The sequence below is a fragment of the Tachysurus vachellii genome, chromosome 9 (genome assembly GCF_030014155.1).
Source record: "Tachysurus vachellii isolate PV-2020 chromosome 9, HZAU_Pvac_v1, whole genome shotgun sequence".
Taxonomy (NCBI): Eukaryota; Metazoa; Chordata; class Actinopteri; order Siluriformes; family Bagridae; genus Tachysurus; species Tachysurus vachellii.
Genome location: NC_083468.1, coordinates 11514821 through 11534516, shown reverse-complemented (window position 1 = coordinate 11534516; position 19696 = coordinate 11514821). Strand labels below are relative to the sequence as shown.

Sequence of the window (19696 nt, the reverse complement as noted above, 5' to 3'; positions counted from 1 at the left end):
GATCTCTATGGCCTGTCTGTGGAATGAATATTGGTACCTGATTGGCTGCTTTCAGTATTTTAAAAACTGCTGATGTTCTGAAATTTCCACATATAAGTTTACACAAAATGGTGCAAAAAAGAAAAACACAGTGTGACAGTTCTGTGGGTGGAAATGCCTTGTTGATAAGAAAGCTTAAGAAAAATGAGCATGAGGGATAAACAAACTCAAATAAGCACCCCTTACAAATGTGTGTGTGTGTGTGGGGGGGGGGGGGGGGGGGGTATGCACAATACTGGACAGTTAAAGACTGGGGCAAAACCAGGCTCTTTTTTCCCTACTATTCAACTGTCAAGTTTGGACAAGCCTATCAGGGGTGACTGGAGTGGAACTTGATGTGGGGTTCTGCTGTTGTAGCCCAGCCATCATAAGTTTTGATATTTTGTGCATGCACAGATATAAAAGATGGTCTGAGTATTTCAGAAATTTCAGAAGTGTTCAAACTTACAAGATCTTTGATGTGCATAACCATAACAAACAGTGTTTCATTTCGATAAGACACTGATAACTTCACCTCTCCCCCATCACGGCCTGCAGCAGGACTTATTGGTGGCTCCTCTGAAAAACAAAACGTATATCATTAAAGACTTTCATTTATAGCACAATCCATGTGTGGATAATGCAGTATGCAGCCTAATCACAGTAAATAGAACTAATTATGTACTATTGTACACATCTTCGGCTATTTGAACATTAGGCTCAGTCTCAGCTATGAAGCATTTATATCATTTATAAATATGTTTTTGAATCATTAAGATGCCAGCACTTCGGATTTCTGGTTTTAAAAAATTATGTCAAAATTCTGAGTTAGATACAGAAAAGAGGGTTTGGTGTTTATACAAATTATTCTGTATTATAAATATAATTTATAATTAAATATGTAAGTAATGTAATACATATACTAGATTTTTATGGTTTCAAACAAAGTTTCAAACTTTATTCATTGCAAGATTATTATAGATGATTATGTTTTATGCTAAAAAGAAAAAAATAGTCAATTGTCATTTAAGTGAGATTATTTAAGCATAATTTATTAGAATGTCCCTAACAAGACCTACCATAAATATTTGCAGTAATAGCACAATGTTAATGCTATGAAATGTCTGCTGAAACTTTTTTTTTTTTTAAAGTAACCAGCTCATTATCAAAAATCTAGATAAAATTAGCATAAAAGATGGAGTATGCCACATTTAATGCTCTCTCAGACTTATGGTTTATGAAAATCTGTGGCAGCCATATTTACAAATCTCAACATTTTTGACAAATATTGAGTGCAGCCATCAGACAAATATTGTTGTCAAAGTATTAAGCAGAATGCTACAATGTTCTAAATTTCAACTTTATCAGATTTTTATAACTGAGGCATTATCTACATGGTCTGGAATGTGTCCACTCAAACACGCACACCAGTATAAAAGCCTGCTGTGTTTAACTTCTGTTTAGAATACCGAATGCTCAGGTTGGCTCCCTGCATGTTTCATTTTGGAGGAAATGGGTCTATACAGGAAGATATACAACAGCAATAAAATAACACAGACATTCAAACATGCAAGCTAGTGATCATGCAGACAGAAAAACACATGTACACTCATATGTGTGTCTTTTTCTACATTTCATCCATAGGTCACGACTGGTGGAACAGCTCCCAAAACTCCAGAAGTGACGTGACCATAATAAATGTCAATTATTTTTATATTTCAATAGCAAACAAAATGAATTACAAAAAGGATTACAAAAAAAAAAAACAAAAAAAAAAAAAAACAGTACAATTAACTATACTATAAGAAATTACAGATTGTATGCACCCAGATTCCACTACAAAATACATGTCAGAAAGAGCTCATTCCTAAAAAGGCTCAGGTATCATAAGGCAATACGTTTAAAACTCTAATCAAGTCAAGTCAAGAATCTTTGTCATTTCAACTAAATATAGCTGACAGTACATGAAATGTAACGTGAAATGTGTAAAGTGAAATGAAACAATATTCCACCAGGAACAAGGTGCTAGATAAAACAAAAACAGAGCCACATAGAACAACACAGAGCTAGTGACTGAAAGTTGTACTAGCCACATAAAGTGCAACCTAGTGCAACCTAGTGCAAAACAGTGCAAGACAGTGCAGACAGACAATACAAAACTTCAAGACAAAAAAAAAAAAACACTAGATAGTGCAGACCAGTGTGTATTCTGAGTGTTGAACCAAACAAAATATTAGGCGGCAGCAGGACATCAAAGACCGTCACTAAACGTGACCATGATCAACATTTAAAAGACATCCGGCTAGACAAGAACGTGTGACCCACACATTTGGGAGACACTCATGGACAAATCCTGCTGTTTTTCAACTTCAGTTTAAATGGGGTTTCACTTTAAATGTGTATCGAGTGTAAGAACTGTGTTCTTGATTCTGGTGAACCCAAAGTACTTCATGTATTGTCACTGCCACACTGGAATAAACTCCTTCTTCTTCATTAAGATCCTTGCCATTATCATTTTATTTTCTTACAATACACTACATTTGTCCAGCATCAGGAGGTAGATGAAGCATGGTTTCAGTAACTGACCTAATAAACAGTTTTGACCCACCTAGTTAAACAACCTTTACCTGGCACAATTTTCAGTTAGGGTAAGTCTGCTAGGGTAAGCACTTTGCTAGGGTAAGTCTTTATCAGTCCAAGAGCCCATTCATTTTGCTATGCTTGGCTATTAATTAAAATGACAACAGTCCCAGGTTTAATGTTTGAATGAATGGGTTGCCACGCCTTGTGTTGCTGTAGAATTGGGTTGAACTGCCTCCACTATCAGTCACAGAAGGTGTTGAACTTGCCACCACTGTGACTTGTAGAGGTCTACTACCCGGGAGGAACAGGAACAACATTAGCCTTTTGAGTGAGAAGAGCAGCTTGTGTGAGCAGTAAAGAGTCCCCAGGGTCAGTTGTTACAGTTACAAGAGCCCTGGCACTGATCATTGCTTTAGTCACTTTAGTTGAGGGCTAAATGATGGAGACGGTCTCTGACTCTCAGCAGGCACAGTGCATCCATGAAGAGATCCAGATTTTTAAAGAGGACTAGTTTTATGGATCTTCTCTTTGTTGATGCACTTAATCTCTTCACCATATACATCCTCTTGTACTGTTATGATGATGATGGTTGAAGCTTTCTCCACAGATGATTCTACTTTACAAGTGTTACCATTTACATCCACTGTTCTCTCTTTGGGTTGTCTTGAAAAGGTGAGCTACATGGATGGGGAGAGCAACAACACAGGTAAGTGACTTCCAGAAAGAACTAAAAATCATTCAGACCCAAGCTTCGTAGATGCTTCCGTGTGGCTCAAGGGTTTATACAGGAGTCTACTCAGCCAGTCTGTGCATTTTAGATGTCTAGCAGCAACAAAGCCTGATGCATGATCTGCAGGGTTCAGGTCTGTTGGCACATAGTACCACTGGTCTGGTCACGAAAACCTTTGTATACATACCGTAAAACTTCAAATAATAGCCGAGTCCCAAATAGATGCCTGTCTCTTTTAAACGCCTGGTGTGACGACAGGTTTGGGTAAATAAAGGCGGTCTCAAATAGAGGCCGGGTCTGTTTTTTAGTATCAGGTTGTAGTTGATCTTCTAAAACCTGTCAGATACTCTGTTCTATGTTTTGATTAGATTTCACGTGACATACGCAACCGTTCATGAACGACTCATCACTATGGCAACATAAAGAGGTTAACAAACGTTCTTTTAGTCTTCAGTTTTTCTTAATTCTCTCAATACCACCATGGAGACAAAAAGAAAAAAGTATGATTTGACATTTAAGCTGACAGTTGTCAAATTTGCCGAAATAAATTCGAGAGAAGCAGCGGCAAGACATTTCTCGGTTGATGCAAAGAGAGTGCGAGAATGGCGTAAAAATAAAGCTGAACTGCAACGTCTGTCCGGGGAAGACGACAAAAGGGCCAGACTGCGAGGTGGAGGGAGGAAGAAGGCCAATGAAGAGCTGGAGGTGAGCGTGTGTGAGTGGATCCACAGCATGCGGGCAAAGCATCTCAGAGTCTCACGTAAAATGATCAGGGCCAAGGCAAAAGAAGTGTATGCAACAGTGAGTGACGGCAGGGATGAGGAGAGTTTTACTGCAAGCGCTGGCTGGCTGGACAAATTCCTGAAGCGCAACGACTTTTCAGTCAGAAGACGCACAACTATAAATTATAAATAAAACGTAATATAATGTGGTAACCTCCTACTGTCATGCTTGAACATCTCAACACTAAATTAAAAGGCCTGTCTCTTATAGACACCTGTTTCAAATACAAGCCGGTGCAGTTCGGCGATTTGGGTAAATAGAAGCCCGGGCTATTATTTGAAGTTTTACGGTAATACCGGGGTGCTAACAAACAAAAGAAATGGTTTTCATTATGGATATAACCCAGGACCACTTTGGATCGGTTTGTTATGTCTCCACCACAGACTTCTGTGCATTTGCTGTTGACATCAGATTCGAATCAACTCTCCTCCTTGTCCTCCCCTCTGTCAAGTTCTGGAGCAGGGTCCACCTCTAGTATCCAGGGTGCTGGTACAGGGTAAAGAGCAGTGTTGGGTGTTTCACACTGGCATTCAGCACACTGTACAGAATTTAATACACACATTGCCTTTCTATTAGCAATTTCTTGCAAGTATCGATGGGTTCCTCTCTAAATGCCTTACATTTACGCAGTGGGTTAGTTTTTTGTGAATAAAGTCAAGTTAATTTTTTGGTGGCGCACTTGTATCAGGAATAGCTGTGTCTAACCCCTCTATTTTGTGGACTAAAACTTCTCACTGCCCGTTTGGCTTCCAGGCCATTCCAGGCCAGAGAAGTTGTGTCCTCAGAGCCGTATCTGTTTGAGTGGTGGAGTTGAAGCCTGTATCATTTCTAATAAAAGCCTATTAGGTAATGAAGTTTACAAAGTAGGCAAAAGAATCAGAATCAGAAAGAGCTTTATTGCCAGGTATGTTTTCACATGCGATGAATTTGTTAGTGACAGAAGCTCCACAGTGTAACAGAATGACATATACAATACAGACAATTTGTATGTGCAAATGTACAAGTGTGAAATGTGTAACTGAAGCATACATAGTATGTGTTTTAAGTAAATAATGTGTAAGAATAGTGTTGTGTGTTCCGTGTACGTTTAGTGTTCATCAGATGAATTGCGTGAGGGAAGAAACTGTTCCTGTGTCTGGTTGTTCTGGTGCTCAGGGCTATGTAGTGTCAACCAGATGGCAACAGTTCAAAGAGGGAGTGTGCTGGATGTGAGGGGTCCAGAGTGATTGTCTTTGCCCTTTTGCTCACTCTTGAGAAGTACAGATCTTGGAGAGTGGGGAGTGTTGTGCCAATGGTTTGCTCAGCAGTCCGGACTACCCTCTGTAGTCTTCTGAGGTTAGATTTGGTAGCTGAGCTGAACCAAACAGTAATTGAGGTGCAGAGGATGGGTTCAATTATGGCAGTGTAGAACCGTTTCAGCAGATCCTGTGGCAGGTTGAACTTCCTCAGCTGTCGAAAGAAGTACAACCTCTGCTGGGCCTTTTTCACAATAGAGTCTATGTGAATGTCCCACTTCAGGTCCTGGGACATTGTGGTTCCCAGGAATCTGAATGATTCCACTGCTGTCACAATGCTGTCCATGTTGGCAAGTGGGGGGAGAGCAGGGGGGTTTCTCCTGAAGTCCACCATCATCTCCACTGTCTTGAGCGTGTTCAGCTACAGGTTGTTAAGACTGCACATGACAGCCAGCCGTTCAACCTCCAGTCTGTAGGCAGACTCGTCACAGTCCTGGATGAGGCCGATCAGTGTGGTGTCGTCTGCAAACTTCAGGAGCTTGACAGAGGGGTCATTAGAGGTGCAGTCATTTGTGTACAGGGAGAAGAGCAGTGTGAGAGGACACAACCCTGAGGGGCGCCAGTGCTGATGGTGCGGGTGCTGGATTTGACTTTTCCCAGTCATACTAGCTGCTTCCTGTCTGTCAGAAAGCTGGTGATCCACTGACAGACAGAGGAGGGCATGAAGAGCTGGGTTAATTTGGGCTAGAGGAGTGATGGGATGATGGTGTTAAAAGCAGAGCTGAAGTCCACAAACAGGATCCTCACATAAGTCCTTGGTCTGTCCAGATGCTGCAGAACATAATGCAGTCCCATATTGACTGCATCATTCACAGACCTGTTTGCTCAGTAGGCAAACTGCAGAGGGTCCAGTAAGGGTCCAGTGATGTCAAATGCTTTCATGACCACAGACGTTAGAGCCACAGGTCTGTAGTCATTAAGTCTGGTAATTTTGGGTTTCTTTGGGACGGGGATGATGGTGGAGCTTTTGAAGCATGAGGGGACTTCACACAGCTCCAGTGATCGGTTGAAGATCCATGTGAAGATGGGGGCCAGTTGATCAGCACAGGTTTTCAGACAGGCTTTCTTCTCTTGATCTTCCTGAAGACCGAACACACATCATCTTTACTGAACTGAATTTTAGGTGTGGCAAAGTCAGGGGTTCCAGGAAGTGTGAATTGGGCTTTTTCAAACTTGCAATAGAATTCGTTCAGGTCGTCTGCCAGTTGTTGATTCACCACAGTGTGGGGGGATGGTGTCATGTAGTTGGTGATGGCTTTCAGACCTTTCCACACTGAAGCTGAATCATTAGAGGAAAACTGAATCCGTAGCTTTTCGGAATAATTCCTCTTTGGTCACTCTGATCTCCTTTTCCAGTGTGTATTTGGCCTGTTTGTACAGGACTCTATCCCCATTTCTGTGAGCATCCACTTTGGCCTGACGGAGCTGGCTGAGTTTTGCAGTAAACTATGGTTTGTCATTGCTAAAGGTTAAGTGAGTCCTGGTAGGAATACACAAATCCTCACAGAAACTGATATGATGTTACAGTCTCTGTGAGCTTGTCCAGGTCGGTAACAGTAGCTTCAAAGGCAGTCCAATCAGTGAGAGAGAAACAGGCTTGTAAATCCTGCTCCGCTTCCTTAGTCCATCTTTTTACAGTCCTTAATACAGGTTTAGCTGATTTCAGTTTCTGCCTGTAGGTCGGTATGAGATTAACTAAACAGTGATCAGAGAGCCCCAAAGCTGCCCGTGGGACAGTGTGATATGCATCCTTTATTGTTGTGTAACAGTGATCCAGTGTGTTACTGTCTCTGGTGGGACATGTAACATGCTGTCTGTATTTTGGCAGTTCATGTGAGAGAATCGCTTTATTAAAGGCCCCGAGAATTATTAATACAGAGTCAAGGTGTTGTTGCTCACTCTCTGTGATCATATCAGTGAGTATCTACAAAGCAGAGCTTTGAAGGATAGGGACATGCATTGGTTGTTTGTAGGTTGCACCTAATGCTGCCCACTTCTCTTGCAGATGGAAAAGGAAATTATTTACTACTGGGTTAACACATCTTGCTTGATCTAAAAATGAGAGGCCAGGTAAGTCTCCTTTGGCTTTAGCTGAATTTAGTTCCATCAGTAGGTCAATCAATTTTGGTAGTTTAGCTTAATTCTTGTGTGTTATTCATGAAAATGTGTTTTTGAACAGGGCAACCCCAGTCACTTTAGTTGAGCTATACATGAATTCAAGCCTGTCCTAGGTCATTGCTAGTCTTGCATCTTGATTGTGTATTGCTCTCATCTGTTCGATATGCTCTGCAGATTTGTTTGCCAAGCCACCTCAGCAGAAGATTAATTTACTAACAATAAGGTCCTTTACTAACACTAACCTTTACTAACAGTCATGTTTTAGCTACTGATTGCAGTCCAGAAAGAGTGTTTTCATGCTCTGTAGTTGGTCATTAAACTAAAGTAAGCCTCGAGCCACAATTTCATGACAAGCATGATATCAGAAAGATATTTACAAGAAAGCCCCCATTGCTGGGGTAAGTAGGTTGGCAGGGTGAAGGAGTAGGGTGGCCACCACTATGCTGAAGTCTGCTATGGTGCTTTGGAGCAGAATCTTTGGCTTTAGAACTGATGTTTGTCAAATGAACATATTTGCAACCATAGATGCAATTGTGTTGCAAAATTCAATAATGTGTTGCTATATTGCTTTTGTCTGGATAGAAAAATTTGGCCTCAGGTTTGAGTTGCGAAGGTGAAATGCCATAGCTGGGGTTTGGCTAGGACAACATTATCAAATAAGTGCAATTTTGTCTTTTATTCTATGGATCAGTCAATAAAATACTGTTTATTGTGGTGTGTGTTCTCCAACGGCGTTAAGTTCAACTGACTGTGTCGGTCACTGTTTCAACAGCTTGTGCTTCAGCGATAGCAGCTGCTGCCTCTTGTTTGTACTTCGTCATTTCTGTAAAGGCTTCCAAATTAGTTTTTTCCAGCTTTAGATAGCTTTCCTCTTTAACAGAGTAAAGGCGTTCCCTAGCCCATGCCCTAGCCTTTGCTGCAGTAGAGGTCAGTCAATGAAGCACTTAATCATGATAAAGAGCCTGAAGCATGAGAGCGTGTCTTCCTTGAACCACATTCTGCCATAATGAAGTTGGTTGCATGTGACAACATCGTAGTGATCTGCCAACTTGCACTGCAGATTCTTGCCTGCTACTAAGCCATGGTTTCACTGTGCTGCCTTTGGAATGTGTGTTCTGATATACTTTAAGAGCCAGGTAAACTCTCTATCCCGACAGCAAGAAACTGAAGACAGTTTATTGCTGTGAGGAAAGTATAATGAATATGCTGGTTTCAAAATAAAGCTTTTAGTTTTTTTAATTTTGTGGTAGATTTAATTGTTTACATCAATACGCAAGTTATTCACAGTGTATTTATCTTAAAACTGTATGGACAGAGATAACTGATTCTGATATTCACAAATATGGATCCCATTACAAACTCTGAACAAGCTAGCGACACATTAGCATTAGGCTAACAAATTAGCCGCATCGCTCACAAAACACACCACCACATTCAGACAACACTATAGCTAAATATAATAAACGATACATACTCACTAAAGGCATATGATGTATTGCAGAAAACAAGCAAACATGCAGACAGAAAAACCATGTGCACTCATCATGCGTGTCCTTTTTTCTACATTCCATCCATAGGTTACAGCTATGGATGTCGCAAACAAACATCAGCTGCTGAACAAATTATTATAACAGCAAACTACACAAAATTTGCTTAAAAAAACATTTCTAGTAAATCTGTTCATTAGTTTGTACATTGTACATCTGTTAAACAGTTACCTCACAGCAAATTTAATGAATCAGTCTTATAAAGTAATCAGACTCAATCAGTCTAGGTAATAAAACCTAGAAAATATTTTTAATAAAATAAAACTGTTAACTTATCTGTAAGCACAGAGAGAGAGATCACTTGCAAAAATAGCAAAGAGAGAGAACAAATAGAGATGTGAGATTTCACGACAGTGTCCATGATTCCTTCTGTTTAACTGAATGGCTGAGGGATCCCTTTTGATCATTTGGGTGATGTATACTCATGTTGCATCCTTTCAGTTACAGTAACAGAGTTTTAATTAGAGTGCGCCTCTTGTCTGGGGATGCATGGTTAAGCTCTTTGTGGCTAAAATTGATTGATATTTCACAAACATTGCTTCCAAATATCCCAATGTTATGAAAATGTGCTCAAAATTGAAGTGAGCAGGGTTATGTAGTTTTTGAGGCATTACTACATTCTGTGGCTGGAGAATAACTATGTAATAAAGAATGTAACTATATATTTATTAACTTCTAGTTTACAGATTTGGTTTTTAGAAATAATTCAAGGTCATCAAAAAAAAAAAAATAATAATAATGTTAAATGTAATGATATAATAATAATAATAATGCAAATAATGAAATAATAATGTTTATGTAAATGACATCTTTCCATTTCCACTTGGATACTTGAAACTTGGAAGACTATTGTTTCAAAATACTTTACACAAAGTATTGGTTATTTACATTATTGCAAAAGTAATTGCAAGAAAATATGGGTACTGTACATTACCCAGTTTCTTTATTAATTGTGTATTCAGTTCACATTTTTATTCTGTTCCTGATCTAAACAGTTAAGCAAATAATTGCTAATTTCCAGATAAGTATTTTGGAATTACGATTAAATAAATATTAATGCCAGTTACAGACAGGCTTGAGAATCAAGGTACTGCTCTCAGTTATGATTCAAAGTTAGATGGGCACACCTGGTACTTTGAGGAGTCCATCCAATCCCTCTGTCTTGTCATCTCTAGCAAGTGGATGGAAGAACGTGTAGATAAGATCGCACTATGGAAGAATACACACGCACATGCACTTTAACTCAGTTTGGTTCGCAAAGTAAGACTTGAGTGTAACAATATTTAGTTTGAAATATACTTTGAGGATTTAGGACTTTTTTTTTTATTAATGTGCATCTGCTTCTGTAGCTTTCATATATCAGAGATAAAAAACTATTTAAACCAAGTTGTACCTTTTTGTTTTACTGACCTGGGCTACTTCTGCTGAACTCCTCATGAGGTTATGTACATAAATATTCAGCTCCAACTTTCTCTTGGATGCCACATCCTTGATGTGTTTGCGTCCCAGGACAAGCTTGTTGGGGAAACTAGAAATAGAATATGTTCACAAAAAGGTAATTAAAGAACATAAATCTAAGATTAAAACTTAAGCAATGCTTCAAAGCTTGTGGTAGACAGTAAGGAGCAACACACCCTGGAATCTTCCATAGAGGAAATATTATGGTCAGTTTGTTGTGCAGCTCTTGGAACTCATCAAAGGTACGGAAAACAAACTGGGGCTCACTCTGGCGTTCCCTTAATATGCGTACAACATATATCTATGACAAAATAAGTGACAATGGAATCATTAGGCAGAAAATTCTGATCAGATAGAATAACAATGACTCTTGTCTAGTCTTAACTAGCTAGCTGTTTAGTAGCCGGTTAGGTTGCTGTCATGTGTGTGTCATACTGTGTCACAAATGCCACTGACTCAATAATATTCATTCTAGCCAAATAAGGCTATGCACTGCAACTTTTTAACACATTATAGATATTATAAAATTCTAATTAAAAATTAATTTATCATTTCAATAAATAAAGACTCACATAGTGCTTATCAGGGTTGTATCGTTTCTGGAAAGAGAAGATGGAAGCATCTCTGATACAGCCTTCCTGCTTTAGTGTGTATGTGCGTGAAGAAAAAGACAGGATGGGCTCATCATTAGATGGCAAGCCAGAGAAACGCAGCTGGGCTAGGTTGTGGATAAAAAAATTAAACTTTGTGGCTACACTGCCAAGACTGGACTCAATCAACCTGAGTAAGAGATAAGGCAAGAAGATTAATGTAATAGAATTAAAGCTCAAAACTGCAATACAATTTACAACTAGGCTATACCTGGTAAAGAAAACGGTGGCTTCTGTGTCTGTACTCTGGGGCTGAAGAGCATCATAGACATATTTCAAGTCCTGGGTTCCAGTTAGCTCAGGTAAGCCTGACTGTGTCATCTGGTGAGTCACATAAAAATACATGTTTAACATACAGTCCCCTCCTAGAATATTGGAAAATACTTGGGTTTAAGATAAAAAGATGGATATGAAATGAAAGTTTAGAATCAGGTTTTGTTTCCTGGTATTTACATCTAAATGTGTTAAACAACATAATTTGCATATACCTTGCTTGCAAAAACTACATAAATCCTGTGACCCACTGACAACAAATGGATGGTTTCATCTTTTCTGTTTTTTTAGGCTTTTTCCACATCATCTTTCAGTTGCTTGTTTCTTGTGTTTCTCCCTTCGATTAGTCTTCTATAATTTGGAAGCATTTCTCAGTAAACTGGCCGACAAAATATTCCTACACTTCTGAAATAATTTTGCTGCTTTCATCATGAGTTTTACATCATTAATAAATATCAGTGAGCATGTTTCACAGTTGAGCTTATGTTTTGGATCATGCCCCTGACTGATTTTCCTCTTTTCAAAATCCATTATTTTCTTGGCATTTCTTTGGTCATATTTAACTTTTGATCTCAAACCCAAAAGAAAACAAACAAATTGGCCTTGCTGTTCCGATTTTAGAGAGGATTGCATTAAACATGAAGTACTTTTGATTTAGTTTTATTTCCACCTGTGTGTTAGATCATTACCAGGGACAGCAGGTTAAGGAAGAGGCTGGAATGTTTGCGGATCAGATTGTAAGCCTGAGAACACAGGTCCACAAAGAGCTGGAAGCGGCTTGTGGGTCTCTCACCCCCATTGATGACATAGGCCATGTCAGAGGTAAGGACAAATGGTGCTCGATCCCTGTAGGTGGAAAGTCAAAGCAAAGAATAATTCTAATGAGCTCAGTGTAAATTAATCAAGTATTCAAAGAGCAAGGAGTATAATAACGCTTCTTTAACCTTTTGAAACTTCCGATCATCTGGGCATGGCCAAGAAATTTGCCAAAGTCTATGTGAAACATGTGTCCTGTGGTACGAAGCATGATGTTGTCATTGTGGCGGTCACAGATGCCAAGCAGATAGGTAGCCACACAGCAGCCGGCACAAGAATAGACAAAGTTTTCTGCAGCCTGAAGAATGATGGGAGGGCAAATGTAAGTGACAATTAAAATTTATAAAAAAATTAAATTAAAAAGCAAAATGGGAAAAAAAAAACGATATATAGCTACGCTTGTTTGTAAAGTGAGAGCAAATTTAACAATAACTTGTTTGGCACAAGGACATAACTTTGAATATTAAACTTGTTAATGTTCCTGTTCCAAAGAGCTGCTCCCACAAATACATGATGCACTATGTCTGTAATACTCCATTATATGACTTACTGATTAAGAGCAAAATATTTTATTATGCAGAATAATTAATGCATATACATTAGCTATGGTGCATATGCCTCTAGTTTGCCTTTTGGATTCCTGGCTTTTACAAAGCAAGCATCAGAATTTGCAGGCATATTGGTACAGCAGTACTGTCACTGCTATACAGCTCTTCCATCCCCACTTTGGTCCTAAATTTGGTCTGGCTTGTCTTTGGTTTTCCCTCCACCTCCCAAAAACACATCTACAGCTAAATTTCACTGTGAAATTCAGCTAAATTTCCCTGTGATAGACTGGCATCTCTTTCAGGGTGTTTTCTTGGGCCATGCCTTATTGTCCCTGGATAAGCACAGACTGAACTGTGGTCCTGACAAGGATAAAGCTTTTAACATATTACTAAATTACAATAAATGTTTATGCATAACAAAAATCATACACAACATCAAATGAGGGAATGCACGGTGCTGCAGTTTAAATTTTATTTCTTATAACAAGCTATCTTTACAAACCTGAAATTTTTTTAAAGTGCTCTACAATAAAGAGTTTGTATAACCAAGTTAATACATATTGACCATTTGGTGTTAATTCACCTTCTCATACTCATCTTCAGCGGGGTTATACTTGCGTAACCACTCAGCCAGAGGCTTGTCCTTAAAGGAGCCTGTGACTCCATACTCCACCTGAATCTTCCTTAGCGTCTCAGAGGACGGGACCAATTCCACCATGCCTGAACATGCAGACACAAACCTGTCACAAATTAACCGAATATTCTTTATGATTTTAAAATACTTTTAATGTGTGAGAAAGAGGGCCCTATTCAGAACTGAGTTATGAACATGTGTGAGGAGTTAAGACCATAAATGTGGTATTAAGCATGGTTTATTACAATATGATTTAGATTTTATTATGCATCCTCCCTTTCCTTCATCTCATTTATATATTTTCCTGGTTTTAAATTTTAGGGTTTTTATATTTGCTAATTGTTTTTGTATATTTTGCAATTAATGAGGAAAACATAATAGATTTGAATATATGAGTTTTATTGTTTGTTAAAAAAAATACAAAGCAAACTTGTAAAATAACTACCCAAATCAAATTTGGCAAAATCATTAAACTTTTATATACCTTTATCTTTTCCTGTTGATATGCATTTGAAATTGACAATGCGCAGGTCCAGCCCTTCCTGAAGCCATATCCGATCCATGATACGAATCATCTGTAGTGCCAGCATATCTTGCCTCAAGTCCTCTCCTACCTATTTGGAATTCATAATTTTACATGTAACAAATTTAAATGACTTTGTTTAAAAACACAAGTCTGATTTGATAACTTAATGATTTTAAATTGGCAAAGGGAGGCGGCACTGCTTAAATGTGACAGTTTTCCTTGAAAAATATTTTTTGAAAAGAAGTTTGTTGGTTTTGAATAAAATTCCTTTAATTAATAGCTAGAACACATGCATGGGTGGCTGAGTGTATTTTGGTGTCCTTAATTGTAATTTGGTAACTATTATGACAAATGACCATTTTAAACAAAAGAAAGACATAATGACATGATCAAAAGATAATATACCCACAAAGAATGTATCCATGCATGCCTATTGATTCCCACCTTAAACATGACATTAATTTCTTCTCCCAACTTATCTGCATTGACCAGGGCAAGCTTTAGTGGAACAGCATTGGAGTTGAAAAAGGAGCAAGCCTAGAAAGAAAGCAAAGAAATAGAGACACAGATAATGCATGAATCACGGATGCAACCTAAATCCAGATTAGTGAGCATTTTCAAAAAGCATCTATGCAAGCCAAAGTCATAACACTACCTCCTCCTTTCTTGACCAATGAGCTAATATAGTCAATTTTTAATTTTACACACACACACACACACACACACACACACACACACACACACACACGTCATTTAAATTTACAGACTTTGAGACCCTAATCCTAATTGCAATGAACAAATAAAAATAGCTGAATCACAACTCAACAAATGCTTCAAGTGGTTTGTCCAAATTTAACTGAAAAAGCAACTTTTAATGAATTCTTCAGTCTCAAAATTATTCAACACCTTCATAGTAAACATCTTTCATATTTAGTACAGCACACGCTCGCGGTTATGACCTGCTAAAAGTAAGATGAATATCCACCAGCTTCTGCCAGTGTTACTGAGGAATCTTAGACCATTCCCCATGAGCAGTGGCCTCCAGTTCAATTATATTCTTAGGGTTGCGTACTACAACCACCTTCAAATCCCACAAGAGATTTTATATGGTGGTCAAGTCAGGTGACTGATCACCACTGCAAAATCTACCGGGATGACTTCTGCGACCAAGCTGTCCTGCTGGAGGGACCAGTGACGTCACAATCAGCATGAATGTATTTCCTGATTCTTCAATTAATCCATCTTTCCCTTCCATATGCTGCATATTTCCAGATGCAACACAGCCCCAAAACATCAGTCACCACCATGTTTAACTGTAGGCAGAGTGTTTTTCTTAGCGTATACTTCATTCTTCTTCCACCAGACATACTGATGATCTGTCGGGGCGTTCCAAGAGTTCCAAGTTTTGTTTCATCACTCGACAGAACAGAATCCCAAAATTCTGTAGCTTATTTATACAATTTTGAGCATAGTGAAGCTGTTTTTCTTGTGCTTTTGGATGGTTTACGTCTTTGAGTTCTGGAATGGAAACCTTCTTCTTTTAGCATGTGCCTTATTATGCAAACTGAATCCTCATTGTCTGCTGCCATGTAATTTAGCAGCAGGTCTTCTGTTACTCAAGGTTTTTTTGTTTCTTATCCAGCCTTCTAAGAAATGTGGTTGCAAATGTTGATAGCTTCCATTTTCTGCCCCATCCAGGTAATGTAACCACTGTTACTTTATCTTTTAACTTGTGAACAATACTTCCAACAGTATCTATGGGAACATTCAGTGCCTTCCAATCTATTTGGTATACAGAACACCAAATTGAATTTATATAGTCACAACTCTTGATTAATTGATCTTTCACATGTCATTAACACCCGCCTGATAATTACTTTCTTCATCATACTGAAAGCATATGTACTTTTTTGTATCAGTTTCCCCTACTTGGTTTCTAAATGTTGGCTTACTTGATTTAAAATATGACAATATATTAACAGTTTTTTTCTTTGTTCATTTTTTTTTTATCTAAAACCCAAACATCAGTGTGAAGCAAAAACAAATTGTTTAGCCTTGCTGTTCCAATGCTTTCATAGTACTGACTGTATATAGAATGCTTAATAAAATAAGTGATAATAGTTTATATATAACAACGAACAAAATAGAAAGGAAATAAGAGAAATCCAAATCAAATCAATATTTGCTGTGACAAAACAGCATAAATTCTGCTAGTTACATTTGCACACAGTTTGAAAGAACTCAACAGGGAGGTTGTACCAAACATCTTCAAAACTAATCACAGACCTTCTGTATGTGTACACTGCCTCAAATCCTTCAGCCTCTTCATGTAATCCCAGACAGACATCATGATGTTGAGATTAGGGCTCTGTGGGGGCCAAACCAACACTTCCTTGACTGGCCCCAAATGCAAGACAATGACCCCAAACATACAACCACAATGTCATTAAGAACCATCATCAGCATAGAGAATAACAAGGAGTCCTGGAAGACAAGTCAAGAAGCTTTTATAATTTAATGACATTGGCTGTATGTTTAGGTCATTGTCCTGCACTTGGGGCCAATCAGATGCATCCCTGGTTGTACTGCATGATGGAAAAGGATCTTCCTGTATTTCTCAGCATTGAGGACACCATTAATCCTGACAAATCTCCACCATGCTTCCCTGCTAGCTGCGAACACTCATTACTGAAAGTTATTTGTTCAGCCCTTCAGAAAACAACAGTCTAGAGCTCCTGTTGCAAAATTTTCTGGACCTCAGTTTCTATGTTTTTAAGCAGAGTAGAAGAAAAGTGTACCAAGTCTGCAAGTGTAATTGTAATTAGTGCTGGTTTGAAGCCAAAGGGTATCACCTTTTCCTGTAAATGCCTGCTTAGACATTAAGCTGGAATATGATTTATTTGTTTTTGCACTGGTGAACATTTTACTCTCACTCAAGGAGAAACAACATTTCAGCTTTTCTGTTTCATGGACACCTCTAGCTCAGTGCACCAAATTGGGTGGGGTTATATGCAGTACTATGGCTATGCGCTGAGCACTTACCTTTATATTAAGGTCCTTGGCCACTAGACTGGGACTAAGTGGAATTCTACAGTTGTCCCTCTGGAAAAAAAACTTCACTTCTTCTAGGCCCTCCTGGAGCACCATCTTCAGAAAAATGTAGATAGGAAAAAGTAGACATAATATAATTATGTAGAAATAATTGTGCATGGTTGCATCCTATTTATTTAATGCACTTCATTCATTTTATCTAATTAATCTGGCAAATGTGGCATTGGCTAAGCATTGAAATACACAAGTGTAATGAGTAACCATAATTGTATAGTACTCAGTAATCAGACTCCTAAAATGATCTTAAGCACAATACTGTAACGCTGAAACAGATATACATGTAGTGGGGGATTTCTCAGAAATGTGTAATTCAGACATTCACTTTTTGTCAAGGCCTGTATTAAAGTTCATAATAAATGACTAGAAATGTAGTGAAAGAGGAACCTTAAACTATCATGACACATCTGCAGATGCACTTGAAGAGATTAATTAAATAATCATGATAGGGCATTGGGGTTCAACTTTAGAAGAACATTTATGTCTTGTACTGTTTTGAAACCTATGTATCAGTATGAATCAGAGATTGTGAGGGTCTGTTGACTTGCTGGACGATCGGTTATACTGTTCTCACACTATTTACACCAGCAGTATATGAACACATGCAGTTGATGTCAGCTCCTTTGTTTTTTTACCTGTCGATTAGAGCTGCTGGATTTGCGCACATTTTCTGCCAGAGCTCCTAGCAATTTCACCAGACGTGTCTGCTTCTCAAATTCACCTCTCAGTCCAGCACCACACATGCAAAGCAATGCTCCAAGTACATGGCTATAGCGCTGACCAAACACAGGCTCCTGTATTGCGTCCCTCAGCAGCCTGGAGCCAATGAGAATTAATCGTTTGCTCAAAAAGAATTACATTTATGACTAATAGATTTAATAAATGGGTATAATTCAGCAATTGAGTATTAACCAGTAAAGTTGGTGCGCAATGTTGACATTTCCTTGTGCTCGAGAAAACAGGAACATAACCAAAGCATTCTTTAGATGGCTTTCAAATTTTAGAGCCTTGAGGGTAGGAAAAAAAATGTTTATCAGCATTATTAAACAGACAATGGCAAATGGCAAAGATATTCTGTTGCAGATGAGACGAGCTGTGATGAGCAGTGTTATTAGAAACCTGTACAAGCTGAGGCAAGTAGTCAATTAGCTCATCATCACTGCAGATCTCAATCCAGCTCACAGCCATGTGCCGAACTTCTGTATCTGCAAATCTAAAGAAAATGAATAAATAAATATATAAATAAAAATAAATAAATAATAGTTGTGGGTGTTTAATTTGTTTAAATAAACTTTTATCATCTAGCTTTCTTTTTACTGACAGCCTAACCATGTTATTGTGAGCTTCAGGCTAAATTTTAACACTGAATTAACTAATGAATTACACAAGAAAAATCGGTATTACCCACGGACCCAAGCCCTGTATCTATATACAAATAAGTGATTGTCTGAGGACTCAAATACACAATATACATATATACAACAATAAACATATCAGCAAAGCATATAATAATGTTTGTCTTCTATTTGGAGCCTTATTCCTCAAGGCTTTCTTTCTTAATATGTTTCAGAACATTTTGGGCCCCTGACCTCAGTGGTCTATACACGCCTCTGTTTTTTTGTTTGCAATTTTAGTGACTTTCCTAGTACAGGACATCCCTCCAAAACTGACAAAAGGACATGAAAGGAGCAACAGGAATATCTGACATCTCTCATATTTTTCACATTTCTGGACCAAGTTACAGTAACTACACCTTCTCACAAAAGAAAAATTATCCCACGTCTGCCTAAATTTTACCAAAACATACAATTAGACCAAACCACATAGCCAAATGTGTTGGACCATTATGGCACAAAAAGATGTTTGGTGTAAAGAATCATTCTAAGAATCCCATAGCCATGGTGAAGCATGGGTAGTGTCATGCTCTGTGGCTGCTCTTCTTCAGCTGATACTGGGACTCTAGTCAAGATACAGGGAATCACTAATGGCTCCAAATACCTGTCCATGTTGACCAAAAACTGTAAGCCCCTATTACAGCACAATTGTGAAGTCAGCTTTTCTACTTATTTCATTATTTGGCAGTTTTCAGGGCACAGTGGTAAAGTTAACTAAAAAAAAAACGATCAATTCCATTTTAATGCAAATCCAAAAATGTTATGGGAATGCTTTGAGCACTAAACAGACACATATGCAAATACAGATTATGACATTGTGTTACACCCCTAAGATGTACATACTTTGAATCTAGCAACTCTAGAGCATAGACAGGAGAGAGTGGGGGCCAGCTGTGTAGCAGCTTGTAGATCTCTGGTATGCTGGTCCAGTCCCAGCTATATACACTGGCTAAGATCTTGGGAAGACTGTGTTCATATCTGTGACAGTAGTAACGCTGGTCCCAGAGAAGCTGCATGTCTCCCTGTGCCAGTCTGCAAGAAAATATAAACAACAAATATAACAAGAAGAGAAAATTTTATATTTATATTTATATATATATATATATATATATATATATATATATATATATATATATATATATATATATATATATATATATATATATATATATATATATACACACACACACACACACCATCTTTCAAACAAAGCTA

At 38.2% G+C, this 19696-nt stretch overlaps 1 protein-coding gene across 6 annotated transcripts in view; it reads right to left on the bottom strand.

Annotated features, from left to right (window-relative positions):
- Nucleotides 1–19696, bottom strand: part of pik3c2a (phosphatidylinositol-4-phosphate 3-kinase, catalytic subunit type 2 alpha) — a 72541-nt gene that overhangs the window by 19289 nt on the left and 33556 nt on the right. For 4 of the 6 annotated variants that reach the window (XM_060877690.1, XM_060877693.1, XM_060877692.1 and 1 more), the window contains exons 16-31: nucleotides 19325–19513; nucleotides 18207–18300; nucleotides 18000–18094; nucleotides 17723–17903; nucleotides 17022–17126; nucleotides 14424–14516; nucleotides 13938–14067; nucleotides 13403–13539; nucleotides 12400–12569; nucleotides 12145–12301; nucleotides 11394–11503; nucleotides 11105–11312; nucleotides 10709–10833; nucleotides 10485–10602; nucleotides 10202–10283; nucleotides 488–597 (exon numbers count right to left, since the gene is read on the bottom strand). In XM_060877690.1, the coding sequence (XP_060733673.1) occupies nucleotides 488–597; nucleotides 10202–10283; nucleotides 10485–10602; nucleotides 10709–10833; nucleotides 11105–11312; nucleotides 11394–11503; nucleotides 12145–12301; nucleotides 12400–12569; nucleotides 13403–13539; nucleotides 13938–14067; nucleotides 14424–14516; nucleotides 17022–17126; nucleotides 17723–17903; nucleotides 18000–18094; nucleotides 18207–18300; nucleotides 19325–19513 (2104 nt within the window). Of the gene's footprint in view, nucleotides 1–487; nucleotides 598–10201; nucleotides 10284–10484; nucleotides 10603–10708; nucleotides 10834–11104; nucleotides 11313–11393; nucleotides 11504–12144; nucleotides 12302–12399; nucleotides 12570–13402; nucleotides 13540–13937; nucleotides 14068–14423; nucleotides 14517–17021; nucleotides 17127–17722; nucleotides 17904–17999; nucleotides 18095–18206; nucleotides 18301–19324; nucleotides 19514–19696 lie in introns of those variants that run through there. The other 2 variants (XR_009649009.1, XR_009649010.1) reach the window with 2 other exon arrangements.